Source organism: Passer domesticus, chromosome 5 (genome assembly GCF_036417665.1).
Source record: "Passer domesticus isolate bPasDom1 chromosome 5, bPasDom1.hap1, whole genome shotgun sequence".
In the NCBI taxonomy this organism is placed as follows: Eukaryota; Metazoa; Chordata; class Aves; order Passeriformes; family Passeridae; genus Passer; species Passer domesticus.
In genome coordinates this window covers 10,899,382-10,924,085 of record NC_087478.1, presented here as the reverse complement: position 1 = coordinate 10,924,085, position 24,704 = coordinate 10,899,382, and the positions used below count along the sequence as shown (strand labels likewise).

General features: G+C 41.2%; 1 protein-coding gene and 1 long non-coding RNA gene across 3 annotated transcripts in view; one reads left to right on the top strand and one right to left on the bottom strand.

Moving 5' to 3' along the window:
• The first annotated feature begins 1,650 nt into the window (after positions 1-1,650).
• Positions 1,651-24,704, top strand: part of RSBN1L (round spermatid basic protein 1 like) — a 42,313-nt gene continuing 19,259 nt past the window's right edge. Inside the window, exons 1-4 of one of the 2 annotated variants that reach the window (XM_064421917.1) lie at positions 1,651-2,277; positions 12,640-12,753; positions 23,587-23,847; positions 24,166-24,230. In XM_064421917.1, coding sequence (XP_064277987.1) covers positions 1,689-2,277; positions 12,640-12,753; positions 23,587-23,847; positions 24,166-24,230 — 1,029 coding nt within the window. In that variant the 5' untranslated portion in view covers positions 1,651-1,688. Of the gene's footprint in view, positions 2,278-12,639; positions 12,754-23,586; positions 24,231-24,704 lie in introns of both variants that reach the window. The other variant, XM_064421916.1, reaches the window with a different exon arrangement.
• LOC135301243 (uncharacterized) lies at positions 13,207-15,741 on the bottom strand. Its single transcript, XR_010362978.1, has 3 exons — positions 14,973-15,741; positions 13,790-13,957; positions 13,207-13,712 (listed from the first exon to the last, which is right to left on the bottom strand). It is a non-coding gene; the product is annotated as an uncharacterized LOC135301243 (long non-coding RNA).

Below are 24,704 nucleotides of genomic sequence, written 5' to 3'. Positions count from 1 at the left end.
GGTTGTAAAGCCTGTGAAGTTGAGACAGTGCCATGAGGTGCCTCAAATTCTCACTCTAGAGCCACCAGAACCCAGCTTCCCTTAGGGACTGGTATGTAGGATACCAATGTCCTGGTGTGCATACTGTGGCACCCCTAACATAATTGAGACAAAACTACTGATTTGGACTCAGGTGGATGGGTCACCTTTCCTTAACCTGGAAAAGAGATGTCCATTAAAATGCACAGGTTCTTCTCACCCACTGACACAAATAAACATTTCTAAGGGGAGCTGAAGGTGACCTTCAAACCCATAGGCCCACTCTGGTTTCCCAGCCTCTGTACACATGGGCAGATTTGTACCTCAGTTTCAGTCTGGGATTGGATGTGAGCTGACTATTCCTTTGACACTCGTGCCATTTCCCCCATCAGGCCCAGAAATACAGTTTGAGGATACACTCTTACAGTAGTGGAAACTGAAACATCTGAGGAAAAGGCAGAGTTGTCTGAATACAGGAAATCTATTCTTTGCTGCTGTTGCAATGAACACTGAACTGCATTCAAGCTGGTTTACAATTTCAAAAGAAACAAAGGAGGAGATAGCCCAAGCACTAGGAGCTTACTCTGAGGCTCGTCAGTGGCAGCTCAAATGAAAATGCTTTGTGGAGCAAAAAAATCGAGACTTAAAACCTTGTTTGCCTGCTGATACATCGTGTACAGAACTTCTCAGAGCAATTTCACCCGGCTGCCATCTGCCAGGTTCGGTGTAATGTGGCACCGCCTCTGTTCTCCCCGCGGCAGCCCTGAGGTGTCACTGACCGGAGCAGGAGCCCGGCTATGCGAACACTCCAAAGAAACTTTTATGCACGTCCACGACGCTTCCTGCTGGCACCAAGACCTGGGGGAATTTCAGTCTGCTCCCGAACCGCGGCTATGGCAGCTTAAGTGGCCAAAGGACGGACTGGGAGCTCCTGTTTGGGGCACTGGGCTCAAATCCCTTCCCTGCGGCGCGGCGGTCGGTGATGCCCGGTGACAGACACGCGGCTGTCCCGGCGGGCCGGCAGCGGCAGCGGCACCGCACAGGCTGAGCCCGGCAGCCTCTGCCCTGCTCCCACCGGGCCCTCCGCCGCTCCGAGCTCCGTCCGAGCCCATCCTCCCGGGGGCGGGAGAGCCTGGAGAACTGGAGTGCGGAGAGCGCCGAACGAACAGCCCTCCGGCCCCGGAACATCCCGAGGAACAGGGTCATCGCCTCCCGGGGTAAATCCACCGGGAACGGCGCTAGTCCAGACCTTCCTTATTCCCAAACAAACGCCCTTCCCAGGAACAGCCCGCGGGCTGCGGGGCCGCGAGATCCCGTCAGCCGCTCCCAGAGCGGAGGAGCCCAAAACCTGAGGCGTTAACGAAACGCCCGGGATGCGCCGGGGTCCAAACCTTCCTCATTCCCAAGCAAACGCCTTCCTCGGGAGCGCCGCCTCTCCCCGGCCGGTCCCCGCCGCGCTCCCCTCACGCCGCCCCCGCGCGCCCTGCGCACTCAGCCGAGCCGCCGCCCCCAATCCCCTGAGAGCCCGCCCCCTCTCCCCGCCCCGCGATTGGCCGCTCTCGCTGTCTGTCCGGCGCCACCCCGGCCCATTGGGCGAGGCCGTGGCACTGCCCCGCCCCCGGCGCTATCGGTTGGGGCGAGCCGGGAGTAAATAGACGCCGGAGCCCAAGATGGCGGAGCCGCCCAGTCCCGGTCGTGGCGCGGCGCCCCCCGAGCAGGAGCTGCTCGGCGCCAGGACGGCCCTGGACGCGAAAGGTTCCCGCGGATCCCAGCCGGCCGCCAAGAAGGTGAAGGGAGCCGAGGAGCGGAGCCTGAAGGGCGCTAAGCGCGTCAACGGTGAAGGGGGCGGCGGTGGCGGGAGCGCCAAGCAGCCGCTGCCCGCGGTCGTGCCCAGCTACAGCGGCCCCGGGCCGTGGGGCTTCGCCGCGCTGCCCTCGGGCCCCTCGGCGGGCGCGGGGGGCTTTGCGTTCCCTTCCCCGCTGTCCCGGAAGCTGCTGCCGCCCGCGGTGCTGCTGCCGCCGTCCGCCTCCCCCTCCTCGTCCCAGCCGCAGCACCAGCACCGCCACCACCGGCACCGCCTGGCGCTGGCGGCCGAGGCGGGAGGCGGCGGCGGCAGCGCCAAGCCCAAGAGACCCAAGGAGAAGCGGGACAAGGAGAGGAGGAAGCACGGGGCGCTGCCCGTTGTGGCGGCGGCGGGAGATGGCGGCGGGGCCCTGAGCCGGGAGGAGAACGGGGAGGTGAAGCTGCTGTTCCCGAAAGGTGAGCGGCGGGGCGGGACGGGAGGGCTGCGAGGGGCGGCGAGCGCGGGGGGCTCGCCGGAGCTGCCCGGGGGCCGCGGCCCGGGCCGGGGCTGCGGGCAGCGCTGCAGCCGGTCACACATCGCTGCCCGTGCGCGGGGAAGGCAGCGGCGGCTCCGTCCGCCGTCAATCCTGTCAAAAAAGGGGGTGTGGAATTAGCGATGGCGTCAGCCAGAAGCTGCCAGAGGCCTTAGGTTTTCTTACCTATTAGGGAAATGAGGATGCCGAGTGAATTTATTAGAAATGTGCGAACAAAACTGAATTGGGGAAAAACCGAGAACGTGTTGCAGAAAAATCGCCGTAATTTAAAAATTAAATCGTAAATAATCTCATTTCTTAGGCTGTTAATTTTTACAGGCTAAGTCGTTGAGTACTATTTAAAATGCAGCTGAAATTTAGATACTTGGACTTTTGAAATCTCGTGTAGTTGCTGCTGCAGGCGTTCTTTATTTTTTGAAGATCACATCTCCCAAGGAATGCTCGAGGCCTTCAGGATAAGGGGAGGAATGCTGGGTTAGTTCATTAGTGGTGCTGGACGAAAATGGCCATACGAGGTAGGACAAGATGTCAGGCAAGAGTCTTGCTTGGATTCCTGCTGTGATGAACAGTAAATCTTGGGAACTAAAAGACAATACATGAATATATGATGACAGTACAAGAATACAAGCTTTTATTTCTAGTGTGTCCTTTCCCAGTCTCCAGTGACCTTAAACCAGATGTTGATGCTTTTATATTTTCAGTGAAATATGAGATATTTGAAATGTACGCTCCATTACCTAGTTTAATCAAGTTTTCTTTATTTTAAAGGAAAGATAAATTACAGCTGTTGTGTAAATTAAGGTTCCTTTGATTGTGGCCTATACCTGTAATTACTGGATCAGCCAAGCTTATAGAGAAATATCAATATGCCTTTTTGTCCACTGATTAGGTTGTCTGGACTGCTTTACTTCATTTTCCACTAGTTTCCATGAGTATCTTAGTCTGTGATTCACTTACCATTGAGGGTGGTTTTATTTTTAATTTATTTACTTGGATCTTGATTGGTGATGTACAAGTGAGTTTTAAGTATGTAATTTCAGTGCTTTCAAGTGTTCCATTTTAGGGCTTTCCCCCCTTTGTTCCTGTCTAAAAGGTGACTGGGAAAAAGCCTTTAGAAATGATGCTCATTCCCTGTTTGATGTTGGTGAAGTCATTTTGTCTTCAAGGATAGCTGCTAAGAAACTCACCCGATATCCTTCTTGCAAAACTGTTTAATTGATAACCATATTTGCCCCAATTGCTGTAGTGACCTACCAGTGTTAAGGGTTTGTGTTAGTAAATCTTGGAACCATATTGTAATAACAAGATGAAATATTCTTTCACATTGGTTAAAGAAATGGACACTGATAGTGTTAACTGAATATTTGATATGATTTGCCTTTCAAGAGGAGATTCTGCACCCTGTATCTGGAAGAGATACTTTTCTCAGAGCTTATATACTCACAGGCACAATTTTTTTCTTTTTAGTTGCTGAGTGCTCACAACAGATGCTTTTACCTTACATTTATTCCTTGAAAACTTATGTACATGCAACAAATAAATTTTCAAAGGCAAGCAATACCTGTTTAGCATCTGAGTCTACAGATTCCTGTTTAGAGGAAGTAGTTTCTAAAGCTAAAATTTTGTGGCATAATTTCCTATATAAAAGAAGAATTTTAATTAAACTGTATATTTTTGCAGAGAAGGCTGTGAGAAAGTGAAGGATGCACTGAGTCTTCCTCTGAGAGCTGCCAGCCTTTCAAAAGTGATTCAGTATTTGTAGATTAAAGAACAGGTTTGTGCTGTTAATCCTGTGAATAATTTACTTTGCAGAGAGGAAAGGGAAAAATGCAGTTATGATGCAGGGAGAAAAGAATGGCTGGGGGGCAGGCACATAGAATCCTAAGTAAGGAGGAAAGCTAAGAATGACATTAAGGTGGGTGGAATAGTCAGGACTTGTGCATTGGGAGTGCTGAAGCTACAGACTGGAAAAAAGGTACCAGAGGGACTGTGGTTACTGCATATAATAAGTGAACGTGGAATGAATTTGAAATACTGACAGGAAAGAAAAATAGCAGGCAAAAGCAGTGTGGAGGTGATTCTGGTCTTGTTTCAGGGTGAAAGATTATACTTTGGTGCTGTAGAAAAGGCCAGGAAGTAGGATAGAAGGAGAATGAAAATTTTAGGCAGCCTACAGGGTGGAATTGGACAACATGGGGAAATTTAGACAATTTGGGGTAATTATGAACAACTGAAAGGCTTGCACACACAGAACGTATGAGGAGCAGGGAAATAAGAATAAAATATTCTCCTTCAGGTGTAGTGAGCTGAGTTTGTAGAAGCTGTCATCAGTGCATTCTAAAAATCAGCCTCATGCAGGCTAGTCAGTCTCTTGTTCCTGGAGTCTGCAGTTGGAAAACCTTTCTGCTTCTGGTGCAGTGGAGAAGGAGCAGCAATGTGGAATTGATGGTATTGATTGTTTTTCTCTGCTAGCATTCTGAACTGATACTCATGCCAGTGTTGCACCTGCCAGAAGGACGATTGTGCCAGTGGAGAGACTAGAGGTATAGAGGCAGGAATACCAAGAGATAAGCAGGTGGAATGGGTGAGAGTTCCTTGGTCATTTTGAGGCTCTGAAAATGGAAAAAGTCCATCCTCCTGTGTGCAGCCAAAAATGGAGATGCATTGCTGGTGGGTACATGGGATGGAGTGGAATTCCCAGTCATTCCAGTACCTATAAGTGAGGAGGAGTTGTGTTTCTGATCAGTGAGCTGTGTGCTTTGCTGCACAGAGCTTTTAGGGTGTGAGGAGAAAAAGCTTTGTGAGAGAGACTGGGGGCCTGCAGAGATCTCAGTACTAGAGAAAATGAGAAGCAAAGCTAGAGGAAGCCGAAGAAGAATAGCAAAATTTGTCTCGTGAGATTGTTAGGACTGTGGTATAGAGAGGATAATGCAGGGAATCAGGGTGTGCAGTGATATGGAGAGAATGAATGTGGGGGATCTGGCCTTGAATTCTCAAGCAGTTACATTTACAATAGTAGTAATTGCGTTTTCCTAATTTTAGTTTAATTATGGTAATGATGGTAGGGGTATTGACACTGAGGAGGAGATTGTAAGATTTTTCACCTTGCATTCAGACATGCTGATGATAGGAGCTGATGTGTGTCCTTCACTTGCAGCAGTGATTACGAGGTGTAAGGGAGCCTAGTTCTGAGGTACCCTAATTTCCTAAGTGATAGGAAGATGTTAAACTTGGTAGTAGCCAAGATGGATGATGTGTTTAAAGCTTTTCAAAATTTTTTATATTTTATTCAAGTCTTTGTTTAAAGACTTCTTTGGTCTTTTAATTAATTGCAGAGAGCTTTTAAGTTGCAGAGTCATAAGCAGGCCTTACAGCTTGTGATTCCATTAAATGAATGGAGTTCAGTGACCCCTTCAGAGATGATCTACCATGCAGAGAACCTGAAAGAGCCTTTTGCCAGATGCATGATTTATCCTGCAGATAACAAGGTTTAGGCTGTTTAAAATAATCTTAAATTTCACTTGTCACTGATTGTGGAACTAAAGTTGTGCAATGTTTTTGTTTTTAAAACACAGCGTCAGTCTGACAGAAGCGATTGCTGTTCAGGCTATGATTCTGCTGATTCAGTTAGTCATTTAACTGATACTCTGCTCTAGCAGTTCATAGTTGACATTGTTTTCATAACAGTGCAAAGCTCAGCTCAGCCACTCCCCTCTTCATTAGACAATGCCTGTCCAAATCTTTGGTTTTGGTCCCTATACTTGCTGTAAGGTGTAATGCAGTTGCATGACCCATCTTTTCTGCTTTTCTTGCTGTTTCTGTGTACAATTTCTCTTTCACTCCTTTTTTTTATTCTTCAATGTTCCATTTGTAAGATTGCCTCAGTGTGCAGGCAATTGCAAAATGAGATTGACACCTTTTGACCTGCAGATGGGGATTCCCCATATGATCAGGAAAGCTGAATATGGCACTGTAGCTCTTGTTTTTACTATTAGTTTACATTTTTAACTCTCCCTCCTTTGCCCCCCCTTCCCACCCCCTTCTTTCTCTGGCTATCTTTGAAGGATAGATAAGATTAGATTTCAGATGAACATTTAGCAGTGATTCTTCTGGTAACAGTTACCTTGTATCATGTGACTCTTCTGGGATTTTAGCTTTCAAGAAGCTATGCTTTTCAGTCTTAGGAATTTTGGTCTGCATCCAGTGGGATGCTCATTTCATAGTTTCTGTTACCAAAGTAGGTTGAATAGAGTTTTGAATCTTCTTTTCCCCTTCTTTAGAACTGGGGCCATGCATGTTGCTTGTAAGGTTGTCTTTTATTTTTTTCCTTCTGCTAAACATTTCCTCCTGTTAACTACTACTTCCCTTTCTTTCTTTTTCCTTGGACTGTGTGGCTTGACTCACTTCCCCCTCCTTTTTGTTGAATTTTTTAAATATAGCATTTTCATGCTTATGAGGCCTCTTGACCACCCTCATCTGAGTTCTTCAATTTCTCTTTAGATACCCTAGTGTAAGCAGCAATGTCTAGAAAATGTTTAAAGTATGGTATTCAGGAGGAAGAGGGACGTCTCAAATTTGTTGCTCTTTGAGATTTTCATGCAGTTCAATTTTCAGAGTTGTTACTTACATTAATGTAAGTATGCAGTGTTGGGATAAATGTGGAGCAGTGCATCTTTTTCTTGAGGGACCCTGACCACTTTTTGATAACTTGACACTTGCTAGGCAGAACAAAATCTTTCTAAGCTGGAGAACCATGCCCTTCCTGTACCCCAGAATCCAGCTTTGTGTGTAATTCTTGCAGCAGAAGCTTACTCTGATTTTAGAATACCAAATATTTTTTCTTAGTTGACACAAGATCAGGAGGCTGAAGCATTTGATCTGAAACTTCTTGAAGAGGCCTTGTTTGCAGCTGTCACATTCTCTGTTACTGATTTCAGCTCCCCAGAGCTTGATCTTAAACTTGACTCATTCAGTTATGCATGTAGAAGGTCTCCTTAGAAGTGAGAAGCTTAAAGGAACTGAGAACTGTAAAGATCATATTTCAGTTTTTGGAAGTGTTTTAATTCTGAAAGGGATCTGTCCTTCTTTTCATTCATTGAAGAGCTTGAGGAAATGTTCTTGCCTGATAGGAGGATTTCTTTAGTCATATCTTGGATTTTAAACTTAAATTACTGAAAGGGTTGCCAGCTATATATTCCTGGTTGCTGAAATGTGAAACCTGTCCCTTTTTTGATGGTTTTTATTTTATCTTGAACATACTATATAGGTTTTTCCAGATTCATTTAAGTTGGGAAACCTGCTCTGCAGTGTACATTGTAGGATTTAATAAGTGCAGGTGTCAAAACTGTTAACACGGTGATGTTAAATGTACTTCATGTACCTGCATAACCAGTTTAAACACGGCTTCTTGAGGTTTCATGGGTGTTTGTTCAAAGTGAGGAGAGTGCTGATGGAAGGGATGGTAACTGATGTTCTTGTATGCTCCTCCTTACTCCCCCTTCATTTCACTTACACTGCCGGTGGTGTTGTCCATATTGATGGTGTCCCTTAGCAGTAGTCTGTAAATATTTTGCCTCATGTGCAGTGACAGCCCTTAAATCAAACAGAGGAGAGAGAGGCAGAGTACTTTGAACATAATCTATGACCGACTACTAATGTGAGTTACCATCTGGAAAATGATGCAGAGCAGCTGTAGCTTTTGGCATCTGACAGGGCTGTACAGCTCTCCTCTTTTAGAGCTGAAATGAACTTGCTTGTTTATGCTCCTGCATGGACTTCAAGGTGCAAATTTCCCAAGTGACAGCCACCACTTTGCACATAGCCCATCCACTGAAGAGCACTTCCCACTTGGTACTCACTCTCTATGCTCTTTTTACCTTTTTGTCTGTAGGAAGCTTGCAGTAGAGGCAGAGATCTGATTAGATTTCTGAAATCAGGTGTGATCTGTGAATTTGTGTTCCTGCATTTACTGCTTAGGGAACTGTGACCATCATTGTGAGAAGGTATCTCCTGTGTTGGGAAACAGAACTTTTGCTGTACCCTTTAGTTGTAAATGACTATTTAATGTATAAACACAGTGTATATCCATTTCTTTTATTTAAGTACTTAACCTAACATTCAGAAAAAATTAGCTTTGGAATTTGAAGAGCAAGTACGTATATAATTCTTAATTAGTTCAGTTCATTGTGTAGAGTTGTTGTTAAGTAAAAATATTTTTCAAATGCCCTTTAGAAAGGTGAGATGCACACACCATAACAGTCTTCCTGTCTATATGTAGCACTTGTTTTATTTTAATGTACTGCTATTGCAGCATTTCTTTTGGGTGTGGGTGTACTGTTCTTGTGACATGCAAAGCAAAGGCTATGGAATTTATGGTGACACTCCTTACTGTAAATTTGAATAAGACGTGTGGAAATCTCTTAATTCCTTAGGTGTTGAATTTTTTCTAAACAGAGATACTTATTCCTACAAAGCTCTGTATTTTAAAAAGTGTACACTGCTTTATTTGGTAGAGTTGGATTGGGTTTGCATGCAAGGTTTTGGTAGCAGGGGAGATACAGGGGTGGCTTCAGTGAGAAGCTGCCAGAGATAGTGGTAATCATCTCTGGGATTATGTATTTTAAGAGGGGGGAAAAGTTACTGCACAGGACAAATTGCAGCTGGAGAGATGAGTGAGAATATCTGAGAGAAACAGCCCTGCAGGCTCCCAGGTCAGTGCAGAAGGAGGGGCAGGAGGTGCTCCAGGTGCCAGAGCACATTCCCCTGCAGCCCCTGGGCAGCTCCTGGTGGGGCAGCTGTGCCCCTGCAGCCCAGGGAGCTCCATGGGGGAGCAGAGATCCACCTGCAACCCTGGTGGGACTCCAGCCTGCAGCAGGTGGATGTCCAAGGGAGGCTGTGGAAGCCTTTGCTGGAGCAGGCTCCTGGCAGGAGCTGTGGCCCTGTGGGAAGAGGAGCCCATGCTGGACCTGTGACCCCATGGGGCACCACACTGGAGCAGGCTGTGCCTGAGAGACTGTGCCACATGGAAAAGGACCCACACTGCAGCAGTTTGTGAAGAGCTGCAGCCCCCTGGCAGGACCCACATTGGAGAAATAGGTGGGACAAGTGTAATGAAAAGATAGATTTCTTTCTTTTTTGTCCTGGACATAAGATATTTCAAACAGCTGGCTTTTAGTTTTGGTATCTTTGGAGGTATGTAAAGGCCTTCCCTCCTGTGTATTTGGGATGTGTTATTTCTGTGGAGGCTCATTTCATCCACAGCAGCTCAAAAAGCTTTTTTAAATGTTTTTTTTAATTTGTTAGGAGTAGTCTTGTTGGAAGCTAACTACAGAATATTTTTTTGGACATGGAAAGCTTATTATAAACTTCTTCCTACCTTTTACTGCTTTGTGATCTTGTTGCCCTACAAATGAAATGGAGACCACTAGTAGCTTCTACTGGTAAATTTCAAAAAAGCTGCCCAAAAGCATTCCAGGTTTTCATAACTTCAAGAGAACAAGATTTGCTTGTTTTCCCTTGCCAGTGTCACTCACTGCTTGTTTATTCTGTGATGTGTAGGTTGTAAATTGCTTAATATTGGGGGTATTCATTTTAAAGCAGGAATTTTATGAAGAATGTTCATGTTTCTGGATGTCCCTGAGGAGAACAGTCTGAAGATTTTTGTTTGAGAGTTGTGTTTGAATTCTGCAAGCCAGACTAGAAAATGCTTACTAATATTCAGAAACTTAAGACATGAGAATTTTTCAACTGAGAATTAAGTTCAAGTGTTAATCCATGGACTAACTCTCATTTTGACAGTTTATTTTAATGTGCAAAGATTTTTTTAATTTAAGTATTTATTTATTCATTTTTTAAGGTGAACTACTGGCTATTGTTAAGCTATTCTTTGAGCTTTGAAGGAGGAAATCAGAATCTGTACATTCAAATTGAGCTTCTCAACTGTTTTTTACTTGCATCAGTCTCTACACTGGTTTTGTTATGATGCTGTGATTTCTAGAAGGGAAAGTTTACTCCAGACTTCCCTCAGCTGCATTTACATTGTATTTGCAATCACTTATGGTACAATTTACTTGTGGCTGTTGCTGGGGGATGTTACAGAGCACATTCATGGTTTCTTTTGTTGGGAGGATTTTGCCATTGTCTCTAATTGCTTTGTAGATGTGAAAATAAACTAGAGACTCTTTAAAAGGTTCTCTGTCTTTGTGTTGCTTCTGACAAAACTGGAAGATTCATTGGCCGTATTTTCATGAGCTGGCAGTAAAGGGTTCTTTCAGGCTTTTGTCCTCTTTCAGCAAGACTCAACATCTGTATATGCTCTTCAATCTTGCTTTGATTTGTAAGTGATAGCAGAAGTCAAGTGTTCCTCTTAACCATACAAAAATGTTGAGATAAAATCTAGGTCTTCCCATGATAATTGTAGTTCTGGCTGAGTTGATCATTCAGCCAAGGTTATAAATCAAGCCTGGTGTTACTGCCTGCTAGCTGAGCGTCTGCTTTCAGAGTGTTGCATTAACTCCTGTCGTACAATTTACCCAGCTTCATACTCAAGTTGCAGGGGATTTACAAATTAGAGATTCCTTTTTGGGGTGAAACAGGTTGGAGAGGAAGATTTGTCTGTTTAACCTATTTCTTCATAAACCTGTTTCTTCTAGGAAGAAATGTTTATGTTGCTTAGGAAAGCTTGTTTGGTTTCCATGGTCTGCTATACACATAAATCTGCTTTGTCATCCATCCCTTCCCACAGAGGTGTTAGGAGGAGGCTGTTCTTGGACATGGCTCTTTGGTCACTTAGAACTGAAACATCCTGTTAAGTGCGGCTACCTTATTATGTATGTGCCAGTGTATTTGTGCTGTTCACTCTCCCTGCTGCTGTGGAGAGGCAACAGGCATATCTCAATTGCCATCTATTTTGGTTTTTGACTTATTTTCTTATGACTCTCCCTAAAATACATCCTTTGGTTCACTCTAAGAACTGTGAGGGTTTAAGTTCTGTATCCTCATTAGAATACTCCTCAGAGGAAAGATATGAATGCTGTGGAATCACTGTTAGAGCATTCATTTATGTGGATTACTGTCAGCTCTTTGCACCTTTATCAACATGCTTCCTGCGTAGTTTGGTTAGGGGTCACTCTGCATTGCCTTCTAGAATTGAGGTCTTTCTTTGGTGTGGTTCTGAAATATTTCTCATTTGTTAGTAGTGAACGTACTCGCTACTTCTATTTTATGTGAAGGCTTAAGGAAGAGTAATTGGATTTCTTTGCTTCCACTTGGGGTTTATAATGCAAGTATTATGAATAAAACATCAGGGCTGTCTCTCGGCTGTATTACTGAAGCATAACATTATGTAGAAGCTTGAAATCAGATTTCCTCTTTCCCTGTGGAGGTTAAAAAGCCCAGTGAACTCTTTGAGCAGGTACTGGCTTCAGGCCAGGAAATACGGCGTGAAGTGCTGGCTGCACTGCATATAAGCCTAGTAAAATCTGACTTCTTTAGTGCTTGGCCTCATAAGTGAATCTCAACTTGGCTTGCAAAGATGACTGCTTGAAACTGTGAATTCCTCTAGGTCTAGTATTTTACATGCAGAAAGCATGCCTAAAGGCTCTGCTTTTCTATGTCAGGGATTTAAAAACTGGAGTGACTTGACAAGAAAGTAAATGAAAAATGAGACTGCTCAGGTAAGCTGTTGCTGATTGTAGGTAATCAGGGGAAGCAGCAATGAATTAAATCTGCTGTGTGAATACAGCACGTCTCATGTTTTTATTAATTATATATGACTGCTATTGATGCATTAGCTGGTGAATGTAATATAAAAGATCTTTCATTTGACAGATTAAACCATCTTTCCCTGGCATTGCAAAAGCCTTTAAATTCAGGGTATGTGTAGATAGTTATGAGGTTTTCAGTGTAGATGTGCACCCAAGAAAATGCTAACCGTACTCTTTTTTTCCCCACAATTCTTATGTAATGCATGCAATTACAATTTCAACAAATGAGCTGACTGCAGATGTAAAATAAGAGCAGAATGTGTAGGAGTAAGCAAAAATTACTATGCAGTTAACTTGCTGCATAGAGCCACAACATAACAAACAAAACTTTTCTGAGTTAAAGAAGCTTATGTTGGATTATGCAGCAGATAAATATTAGCTTTTCATATTGTAAGTACTGGAATTTCCTTGTAACTCCTTCTCTATATCCTCTTAATAGCGCTTGCGTAAGAATAATAGGAAACATGTATGTTACAATTAGTTTTCTGTTCTTGCTTAATTGTGAAATATTTGTATTTCAGGTCAAATCAAAGACAAAGTTAAAGAAAGGGAGAAGAAGCAAAAAGAAAAGAAGAAGCACAAACTAATGAATGAAATCAAGAAAGAAAATGGAGAGATCAAATTACTGCAGAAAGGTAGGTTCAAATTATGTAGTGGTTTTTTATTCTAGTGCTAGAAGTACTTGTGATTGGATACTGTGTTTTAATACTGTGTTTTTCATTTAACTTATGCCATTTTTCCTGGTTAGTACAAGAGTTGGAAATTAAAATTTGATATAGATGTTAATTTTTTTGTCAGCTGTGCTAGGTACTGGAAATGAAAGTTAAAACTACCATCACAGTATTGTATATACAATAGCAGTAATAGGAAAGACCAGTATTTCAAGGAACAATATTAGTGATTCTTCAATAACCTACATCTTGTCTGCAGTTATTATTTTATATCTTAAGGAGAGGAAAGATGAATGCATGTTGCAGTCTATGTCTAACATTAATTGTACAAACTGAGTAATTAAGGAGTTATAATTCAGGAGCTTTGTCAAGTACTTAGTGGCTGTATGCAACATGCAGTCTTAATTTTGCCTGATTTCTTCAACTTTGTTTTCTGTAATGAAAAGTAATTAAAGTTACATTCTCATGTGGCTTGTACACCCATTTAATCTTAGAACTGTACAGTACTTGAGGTTGGAAGGGATCTAGTGCAACTGCTCCAGGTATGATCAACTAGAGCAGGCTGCCCAGGATTATCAGACTCTTTGTCTCCAAGGGTGGAGTTAAGTCTTGATGGACATATACAGAATTTTTTTTTTATAGTGATGATAAGAGATTGGAACAGGTTGCCCAGAGAGGTGATGAATATTCCATCCCTGACAGTGTTCAAGGTCAGGTCAAGAACTGGGCTCTGAGCAACCAGATCTAATTGTGAAGATGTTCCTGCTTCCTGCAGTGGGTTAGACTTGATGGTCTTGAAAGGTCCATTCCAACACAAACTATGTGTCTGTTGTATGGTCCATGAAGAAAGGCAGAGACTGCTGGGACTGATAGGCCTGGAGAAGAGGAGGCTCGGGTGGGATCTTATCGGTGTGTGGAAAAGCCTGATGAAAGGGAATGAAGAAAGTCATCAGCCTGTGCTTCATGGGTTTATTTCTTCCAGGTGCAGGGTTTTTCCCACCTCTCTGTTAACTTCATGAGTCCCCCAAGTTGGCCCATTTCTACAGCCTCTTGAGGTCCCTCTCAGTGATGATGCAACTCTGTGCTGCGTCAACTCCTTCTCCCAGTTTTGGATCAGCTGCAGCTTGCTGAGTCTGTGCTCTGTCCCATGATGCCATTAACAGAGAGGCTGAACAATACCGATACAAGATATTATGGTCTGCATTACTCCAGCAGTGACTGTTTCCAGCTAGAATTTGTGCTGCTGCTCACAAGCATTTGAGCACAGCAGTTAAGCCAGTACTTGAACCACCTTACTGTTCACTTAGGTCATGCTGCATCAGAGTTTCTGTGAGGGTGTTGCTTATTTGAGTAGACCAAATGCTTTTTTAATCTGTTATTTTCAGACTCTGCTTTTAAAGTTTGGAACAAATTCCTGATATGTTTTTCTGTTATCTTGTGTACTGTAGGATTTAATTTACAAACCAGAAAGTGAAACCCTCAAATGAAATCTTGAACTTCAGAACACTCATAAGAGGTCAGAGGCACAGAACCCTTTAATTACTACATCACATATTATACTCACAAGTAACTGTATTAACAATGAGAGCTTAAAACCTGTGTTGATCAGATCTCCAAGTGTTGCTTTGAACTTGAGGATTGTGTAAACTGGTGACTTCCTGTGAAAAGGGCAGGTGTGACTAGTCTTTGTTGAGCATGGAAGGAAGTTGATGGTTGAGATACTGGGCAACACAACTGCCATAACAGTGGAGTTTTTAGGCTTAGTTTGAGTAGCAGCCTTTTTTTACACTGGGTCCTGTTTCTGTTGCCATTCAGCAGATGAGGTGCAATCTGCAAAGAGAGCAAGTTGTCTTGCAGCAATCTAATAGATGATACCTAATGGGGCTGTTGAGCCTAAAATGGTGCTTTATTTTCAGGTTAATGTTAAAGTGTATATGCCCAGGGACTGTATTAGAAGACCTCTAGAGAAGCAGGATAGCTTATTTTCACAGCAGCAGTGCTACAAGTGCATTAGGTGCTTTACCTCTATTTTATTTGACTTGTTATCACTTAAGTATATTTTATGTTTTCTTTAAGATGTTGGCTGTTAAGTGTTCTGTAGAGGCTGTGTTTTGTTTGCCAGTATCCTGCAAAATTGACTCCTATTTTAGGGAAAGAAGGGAGTGAGTCAGGAGAGCACTTACTTAGAGCAGACAGATCATCTCCACAGGGTTTATATTCTGTTCAGAACAGCAGCTTGGTGTCTTCTGTGGGCCTTCAGAATCTGACTGGATGTGCTTTGTGTGTGCTGTGAGGTTTGTATAACATTTCCTGAGATGTCCTGCTGATCTGTCTCTTGCTCATCCTAGGCAAGAGAGAGCAGAGGCAGAACTGCTTTATGATGCAGCTTCTTGTATATATCAGTGGTCAGTGTCTCTATGACCTTTTCAATTACTAGCTCTTTATCTTAGAGTGTCTTCTTCCTGTGTAACAAAAGTTAAACTTCAAGCCCTATTGTTTTGAGCTCAGGATTTACTGTGTGGGCTTTTGAACAAAGTTTTGGAATGAGTCTGCTTTCCATTTCTTCAGGCTTTTGCTTTTGTGGTTGTTTTTTCTATTTTTAGTGTGTGTGCTTAGAGACCAAGAATACAGTGCCTAAAGACAGCTTATTTCCTTTTTCTAGGTATTACATCTATATCTTGTTGTAAAATATTGCTCTGACCATCTGTTTGTGAGTGACTTTGGCTGAGGGGGTGGAGGTAACAGCCTACGTGACTTGAGACAGCTAAACTGGCTGTCCAAGGTCAGAGGTGACGAGTTGTAGAAGAGGTCAGCACTGAGGGACTGATGCCTTTTGAGGCAGAGCTGGTGCATAAGCCTAATTTTGGTGCTCTAAGCTGAATGTGGAAGAGTTTATTTATACTTGGAGGCTCTGGGTTGTGAGCTGTTCATCTGCCTAAACTTGGGTTGACATTGTGTTGAAAGCAGTGATAAAACTTGACCGTGTTGGAGAAGGGCAATTCTTAAAAAGGGTTGCTCTCCTGTGCTTGAGGCTTCTAAAGGAAATGAGGCTCTTTCAGAGAGCCTGATGGCTTTTTTTATAAACCTAGAATTAAAAGGTTTGTTTTTTTTTGTTATCCTTTTGCACTTCAAAGATGTATTCTCTGTAGATAAGGCTGTAGAATTGCCTCTATGTCTCTGTCTGCTGTGTGGAAGGAAGATGAGGTGCAATCTGCACCAAACTGCTTGGCACATGCATATTGTTAAAAATACAGAAACTCTAAGTGATTTAAACTTACTTTTAAGGACAATCTGCATTGTAAATAGTTATTGTCTAGATATTGAGCATTTCATGCAAAATATTTGCACCAGTGTGATGTGACAGAGTTACTGGAGGTTCTGCAAAAAGGAGGATGATTAATAGGCTTATTTGTAAACAGTCCCATTTCTGTTTTTCATTTTAGAAAAAAAGTCAGTCTTGTTTTTCTGATTATTTATATCTGAGCACAGCAACTGCTAAAATTGCAGTAAAATTCTTAGTATGTGTTTCTTCAAGATTAAATGCCTTGGTTTATTGAATGCCAAAATTCATGAAGGAACTGAAAATGAGTATTTTATTTGCTGATATGAACATATGTAAATCCAAATTGTTTCCTAAAGATTTTTTAAAAATTATTCTTCCGGAAGAAATGGCATTTAATTGTACATTTTTATGAACCTTTTCAATTTTTTATTGATGGGTTTTTTACATGAGTAATTATAAAATCAGTATATTGAACATGAGACATGAATCTTCATGTATCTTTAAGGAAAATGTTCAAGCATTCGTATGCAGTGCACTTCAGTTGAGGGAATGAGTAAGACAGATAAGAGTGCAGGGCACACAATCCACCACACTGATTTGTCTGATACTGAGTTTGTTTCACAGTCCTTATGCACCAAGTTACCAACTTTTACCAATAAGATATATGAGTAGATGGTAAAACACAGATGTCAGATGAGATGGAGCAAGTGGCAGCTGGAGGGAGAGCAGTGCTGGAAAGCTTTCTGCTGGAGCTGGGGATCAGGAGCTTGAAGCAAAGACTTCTGGTACATCAAAATGAAAATGTTAAATTTTGGTGGCTAGTCTCTCCTAAAGTAATGAAGTGAAAATCGATTTTAATTACTGGCTACTGTTAAAAATGTTTGTGCCTTCCTGCTACTAGTTGTTAGCTAGAAAACTCTGGGAAACAAAGAGTTAATTGTTACTAACTTTTGGCTTTTGTTTTGAAATGTCTTAAGTCCCCTTCTAATAATTCTGGCTGTGACCTCAAAGTTGAGAAACACCTGCTCTGATTGAAACAACTGAATAAAGTATTCAACTTCATGGTCTCTGCTTATCTAAAATTTCAGATCAATTGATCAAGCACAACAAATGGGCAAAACACAAAATAAATTAAATTTCAGGTAATGTCTGACTTCTTGCAAAGACTTACATTTGGAAGGTGTCTGTAATAGACAAATAAAGCAGATATTAGGCTGTCCAGCATCAGTTTTAATTACAAGCATGTGTCATCTTGTAATAACAGAGCATTGGCTTATTTGCATAAAATTTGAACAGTTTTGAGTATCAGTCCTTAGTAGTAAGTCCCATGTCACTAACAGTGACAGGTATATTATGGCACCACAAAAATAAGGTGTGCTGAGTTACCTTGAAAGATCTATCAGTCCTACAGATGTGTGTGTGCAAGAATTAATTTTCTATTTATGGTACATAAGGCTTGGTGCCTAGAAGATGGCTAAAAGTTACTTAGCATTAGTTCTGATACTGCTGGGTATGTGCATGCATGAACAGAATGAACATAACTTCCATTCTTCTCATTTCTTTATTGATACGGTGCAAATTTTGTAGTTCTATCCTTATGCAGGTATTGCTAAGCCAAATAAGAGCAGAAGCTGTTCTTTGCTTTTTTTATAGTCCAGTAAAGTGTGAGCACATTCTACTTTTTAACAACAGGTCAGAGGGGAACGTTCCTTTAAATGTGGATGCTGAGAGTTTTTTATCTACTTCCTGTCCCTGGTATTTCTCATTCTTGGTGTCCTAGGGCAGTGAGTCACATTAAATGAAATGTTTTCAATATGACCGAAAATTGTGAACTTTTGTCTCGTGTTTCCCAACCATGTGGTGGAAAACGCTTTTTGTTTACAGGTTCAGTACCTGTTGTGTCTAAATGGATCTCAGGACACATAGACAAAGATGCCATGCACTTCACAATGTGTAAAATTAGATTTCAAGAGTTGTATCTATGTATGCATGTACACACCTGTACTGTGTGTGCAGGTGAAGACTCTCTGAAACACCTGTCTTCAGAGTTTTGGGTTTCCACTGCGTGCCTCAGCAATAAGAAGTGAATCCAGTTAGCTTGTATCAAGTATTGCACTACTGTTCCCAAATCTGACTTAAAACAAAGTATTTTGTATATCTCATCCTTGTGTTGGGATCTTTATTTAAACTTTTGGATTACGTATGTTTTCACCAAATTCTGTACATCTGCTCTGGAGCAACTTGATTACTGCCCTAGAGAGATGTGGAAAGCAGCTCTCCTTTTTTGGTGTCCATTAGTGTCAAAGCAGTGTTATTGGTTTTGGAAGAAGCAGCTAATTTTACTTTAAAGTACTTTGATATATGCAGCAGAGGAGTGACTGAGTCTGTTTCTACTCCTCTCTACAGCTAATGCAGAAGAAGAAAAAGAAGAATGTATTTATTGGGCATTGCTGATAGCAATTCCAGTATACCAGCAAGCTAACTCTTTTTGCTCTTAAGTATTTGCAGCTTCTGAGCAGCTTTAAACATCTACTTCAGAGTGCATCTTTGAAATTCATCAGAGCAGAAACCTTAGGCTAGAAACATGCTTCCTTCTCTGTCACATTTTATTCAAGCTTTACTGAGAAATACTATTTGCTTCTAGAAATCAGTTTTTCATTTCACGTTTGTATTCCTCAGAAGAACTGTCTGTACACTAAAATAGTTGAAAATAAGTGTTCTAAAATTGGGTGTATACAGGGGTGTATACAGGTGTCAAAGCAGTGTGGAGACCAAGCACCACCCACACTCATTGTAAGAGGATGGATGGAGGAAATCGTAGTCTGATCTGTATTACAGATAAATGAACTATTACCTTTAAAAGGTAAATTTTATAACTACTTTGTTAAATTTAAAAGTTCAAGTGTTCAGGTTACAAAAATTTCTGTTAAGGTTTCCTAGGAAATTGATCTTGTGTCATAAATTTACTGTTGGGTGAAGTGGTGGGACTTTAACCTGTAAAAATTCAGCTTTGTTCAGTGCTGGGGTGGATGGAGAAGGTGTGGGGGACAGGGTAGCTGGGCAGACCTGGTGGTTTGGTGCCCCGAGGAGGGCTGGATGCTGGTACCCCTTGTGTCCTGCTCCCAGTGGCCTGTGTGCTTTAGCTCCTGTGTGACAGTGCTGTGAGCAGTTCAGTGATCTGGCAGCAGAGTGAAGGGGAATAGCTTTGCTGAGCCTTTGAGTTCCCGTGCAGTTGATGAGCAGCAGGACTGTGCCAGGAGCAGTGACAGAGGAGAGTGGGGGTTGGATCATCTGACAGTGAGCTTATACATTGCTCAGCTGTGTCATATCCATTAGAAGGCTGAATAATGAAGAGTGTCACATTTTTTCAGTCTTCCAGTATAAAATTTAATTTTAAAATTTTTTTTGTTTGCAATGTGGGGTGTATGAAGTATCTATACAAATAATTTTCTGTATGTATGTCATTTGCTGCTTGTGGGGAAATGGAGTTTTTAACAGAACTTGTGTATGCAGTAGAAAAAGCTTGTGTGAATTTTAAAAAGGCTCAAAACAGCTAAGCAGTTTTTGAAGTTGTGTTACCTAATTCCTGCTTGAAGTGATTTTAGAGATCTAAGTTTTACTCTTGTTGGTATGCAATTTTTTTTCAAAGTGTTTAATTCTAGTAATGTTTTGAAAAAAGCCCATTTGGAATCCTTTTTATCTTCTGATTTCTGTGTTTTAAGGCTTTTTTCTGCTTCAGTGGCATCAGTAGTTCAGACATTGAAGATGGAATTGATATTTTGTCTCCCAAGGATAGACACCATTTTTCTCTCAGTTGCAAGTAGCAGTTCAGAGGGCCCTGCTACTTTCCATCATACATCTTCTGGTGGTTTTGTTGTTTTTTTGTTTGTTATACAGCCTTTTGTTCTTTCAGTGATTGTTGCTCTCTTGGTTTCCAAGTGTTTCAGAATTAAAACTGATCTCAGTTCCATCATTCTGACATATAGAGATAAAAAAAAAAATCAGTGGAAGAGAGTTGTGCACTGAAGTAAGGGTTGTGGGCAGGTATTTATTTTGTTCCAAATTTTGTGCATCATTTTTGCAATGGTGATTTGCAATTTGGTGTGATTTGAGAAAGTGTGCAATGATGAATTGTAATACTTGATATGTATGTAAATGGCATAACCCTTTTATCTTGTGTTCAAAAGTAAAAGCAGTCTGTATTAAAATCAATGTATCTAAAGCTGAGTGGAAAATTTCTTCTATATGCCCAAAAAATAATTATTTTTATCCTCTGGTTAAAAAACTTTTATCTCTTCTGAAGGTTTCATAGAGATGGTGTGAAAACAGAGGGAATTATAAATGTTCTTCATTAAAAAAATGTCTTGGTGTAGTTCCTTCTAAGGTTTTAAGTGCTTCCATAGATGTATACCAAATTAAATAAGAAGTACTTTTACAATTCATTTTGAAGACAAACCCTTTTTGGATATGTTCACATGGACTTTGCATAATTTGAGACTGATTTACATTCCATCTGTTTTATTTCTGTCTTTAAAGACACCACTGCTTTCAAGACCATGGCTGTGCTCTTTTGAGTGCTGCTCACTGATGATTAAAAAAAAAAAATCAACAATTTCAGTTGGAAATGAACTGGAGATCATCCAGTTCAACTGCCTGACCACCTCAGGGCTGACCAGGAGTTAAACCCTGCTGTTTAAGGGCATTGTCCAAAGGCCTCTTAAACACTGACTGCCACAGGGCATTGACCACCTCTCTAAGGAAGGTGGTCAATGCTTTGTTGTTTAATAGTGGAATTGTTTGTTTGGTTAGTTTTTAAAAATTTTATTGCATAGCTGCATCCTTGAAATACATGAAGTGATGAATTTAAGAAATTGCCACCAGATATTACAGGAACAGTTGAATGAAATTGATTGTTGGTAAAACTTCTCTGAAGATCAAATCAAAAGGAACGGGACATGTTGAAAGGGGGAATCAGATCATCTTCCTTCTTGTACTTTAGGAATGGAAGTCAGTAGTTATTGTTTTGCATAAATACAGATTCATACCCATCTATTATATAAGTACTTTACATTTCAGCTAGTAATGATATAATGTGATTTAATAGCTGGATGTTCAGCAAGAACATACAGATGCTGATCTTCATTTGTTTTAGGATTTTCTTTGGTGAAAACAAACATGCTCTCAAGTAGGAGAGAACAATTTGGCTCTTACTGCAGCATTTATATTACTCTGATTGAACCCCAGTAAATATAAATTTCCATCCTTTTCTGCCGTACATAATGTCCCAGATCTGAGTGACTAGTTTGAACAAAAATCTGATCTCCATTTAAAAAAAAGTGGCAGGTAACTTCTGCTTCCCACTGCATCACCTCGCTCCAGCATTTGGTGCTACAGTTCCATAGTTTGTATATTCAAACTAATATAATATCTGCAGAATGCTTGACTTCTTTGTGATACCCATCAGCATAGCAAAAACATTTCATATTTAAAGTGAAACAATTTTAAAATGCTAATTTAAACCATTATTAAGAGTTTGCAATACCTGTATACTTGAGGATGCTTTTTTGCAGTTGTATGTTCCTGCAGTCAGGCGGAGGGGAAAAATGTCTGAGTCTGTATTTTGAGATTTGTATTGAGATTTCAAAGCCTGCAATATGTAACTTCCCACTGTCATAAACCATTTCTTTGTTTTTATTTCCCACTGACTGGAGCTGGTGCCATAATGACACCATTACAATATCCCAAAATGTAGCTGATTTTTCCAGGTAATGACATTGCAGGCAAGGACCCTTCCACCCTGAATGAACTATTTTCAGGATTGCTCTATGGTTGAGGTACTTAGTTGTTGAACATCTGTTGCTGCTCTTCCTGGTCTTTTCATGTCCACTAGATTTACAGACTCTGGTGACAGAAAGAGGATGTTAGCAAAGAAGTTGGTGACTGTTACATCTACCAGATGAATATCTGTATATTATATTATATCTGAATAATATATCTGAATAACAGTCCTGTTGCTGAGGTTTGATGCTGGGGTTTCATTAAATTTAGCCTAAGAAAATACAGACTTGCCTGGAGATACTCTGCCTTTTGTCAGTTGAACTTAGCTGAAAGTGAAATTGTGTTCAGAGAGTGTGCAGTGTTAAATCTGATTCTGAGTGAAGGGAGTCTTTGTAGTTATTAACTGTGTAGATTAGGTTAAGAAATCCTAGAATCCATTCCCTTGTTTGGACTAAATAAGAAATGAGGTGACCTCAGGGCACTTCTCATTCCCCTCCCTGTGAGAAAACAGAATCTGGGGAGATAACTAAATCTGTCTCCACTTCAAGGATCCCAGAAGTATTTAGCTGCTGTCACAAACCTCAGAAGACTCAGACCCAAGTGTCTCAATTGCTGCTTCTCCTTTCCAGTATCTGCATCTTCCATGTCCAACCTCTTAATCATCAGCAAGAATCTGTGATTCCATGCACCAACAGTTGTGGTCTCACTTTTCCTTTTTTTAAAGGACTTGAAGTTTCTGGGGTGGAGGATTGCAAGGTGAAAATAGTCTACTGCAACATAGTAATAGAGACTGGCTGACCATTTTTAAGCCTCAAAGCTTGTGTGTTTGAACATGCTGGTTTTGAATTGCTGGTGTGAATATAATTTTGTGCTGAAACATACCCACTAACTTTGTTTTACGATGTGCTAAATCATTTTGACTGCTTGATCTTAGGGCAGTGTAGTGCTAGAAGTTTTTTGGCTACCACTTCTATGACTTGCAAAAAAACCCCCTCACTTGTTTAAAACAAGTGAGAACATTTACCTTGGGAGTCACTTGAATGCGCTATCCCCAAATGAGTAATTTTTGCCTTTAGGACATTTTGGACATGTAGGACAGTTTGTTTTCACTTCAGCTTGTGTATTATGTGAACTTGAAGCTAGTTTCTTTTTTGTGTCTAGCTAGTTTCTTTAATGTGTCTTTTGTTTTAATTTTATTTGTGTTATAGTATGTATGGGATGAGTTTTTAGATGTTCCCACATGTTCTTCAGCAAAGTTTATCTAGTTGTGAAAGAGTGCCCATGTGAAGAAGCCCATCAGACAAGGTCAGTGCTGGCAGTGGCATCTCGTGGGCATTTTGCTGCTGCTGTTCATATCCACAGATGGTTTGTAGGCCCCTTTTTTTGGCAGTCTTGGACAGCTGTGCTGTGATGTCTCTGGACTTCATGGGACAGCAACTGCTAATGACCATCTCAAGGAACGATGAACTGCAACTCATCATGAAAGCAGCCTTGGGAAACTTGGGTTATTGTGATGTCTTTCCCTTGTTGTCTCTGTTTATTTATCAGTTGCAATGTGACTGTGGCAGGTGTCTCTTACCCTCCTCACTTTTGGTAACATAGACATTGTGACCCTTGCTTTTGGTCTCTGATCTTTGTGTCCCATGGTGAGGTTTTGGTGACTTTGAATCCCAATTTTTAAATATATGTTTTGTATAAAAATTTCCTTAAGAGATTTTTTTTTAAACTCTCAACAGGTGGGAAGGAGAAACCAAAAACCAATGCAGAAGAGCTACAGATTAAAAAAGTTAAGAAGAAAAAGAAAAAGAAACATAAAGAGAATGAGAAGAGGAAGCGTCCAAAAATGTACAGCAAATCTATTCAGACCATCTGCTCAGGATTGGTTTCTGATATTGAGGATCAGGAAGCCAAAGGCATCATAGATGATCATCTTAAGGATTTCAATGGGAAAAATATGGATCCCAAGAAGGACTGTGAGTCCAAGATACCAGAGAACAGTGAGTTTCCATTTGTCTCGTTAAAGGAGCCACGGGTTCAAAATAAACTCAAAAGGTTGGACACATTGGAGTTCAAACAGCTGATTCATATTGAGCACCAGCCTAACGGAGGTGCATCAGTTATCCATGCCTACAGTAATGAACTCTCCCACTTGTCTCCTGTGGAGATGGAGAGATTTGCAGAAGAGTTTGTGGGTCTGGTTTTTAGTGAAAATGAAAACTGTGCAGCTTACTATGTAATGGGTATTGTTCATGGGGCAGCTACTTATTTACCTGACTTTTTAGACTACTTTTCGTTTAATTTTCCCAATTCACCAGTGAAAATGGAGATTTTGGGAAAGAAAGATATAGAGACAACGACTATGTCAAATTTTCATGCTCAGGTAAGAGGTTATGCATTTTACTTTCTAAAGTCATATAATGGTTTCAAACAACTGTGAATGGGTTTTTTTAAGAAAGTTGCTATTAGCTCTGCTATGTGGATGACACAGAAGACTAGAAACGAGGGATTTCTTTAATAAGTCACTTCTGCATTATTGAAGATGAGACGAGACATAAAATTGTTAACTGAGACATCAGATTGGATTTTTGGTGGGAGGGCAAGTGTTTGCATGCTTGTGTGTGTAGGTTTCTTTGGATTTGTTTCTGTAGCTGAAGATTAATCCTGAGTTTTGGAGGGTTAAAATGGTTTAGCTGTGGCTTCCTGGGTGTCTGAACAGTAGTATGTCTGTATGAACTTTGTCATAAAACTGAAATGCTTTAATGCAGTGTTACACATAAAAACCTGCATAGGGCACAGTTAAATTAGCTGCATTTGTAGTTTAGGTTTTCTAAATCCATCCTCAAAGAAGAGCTTG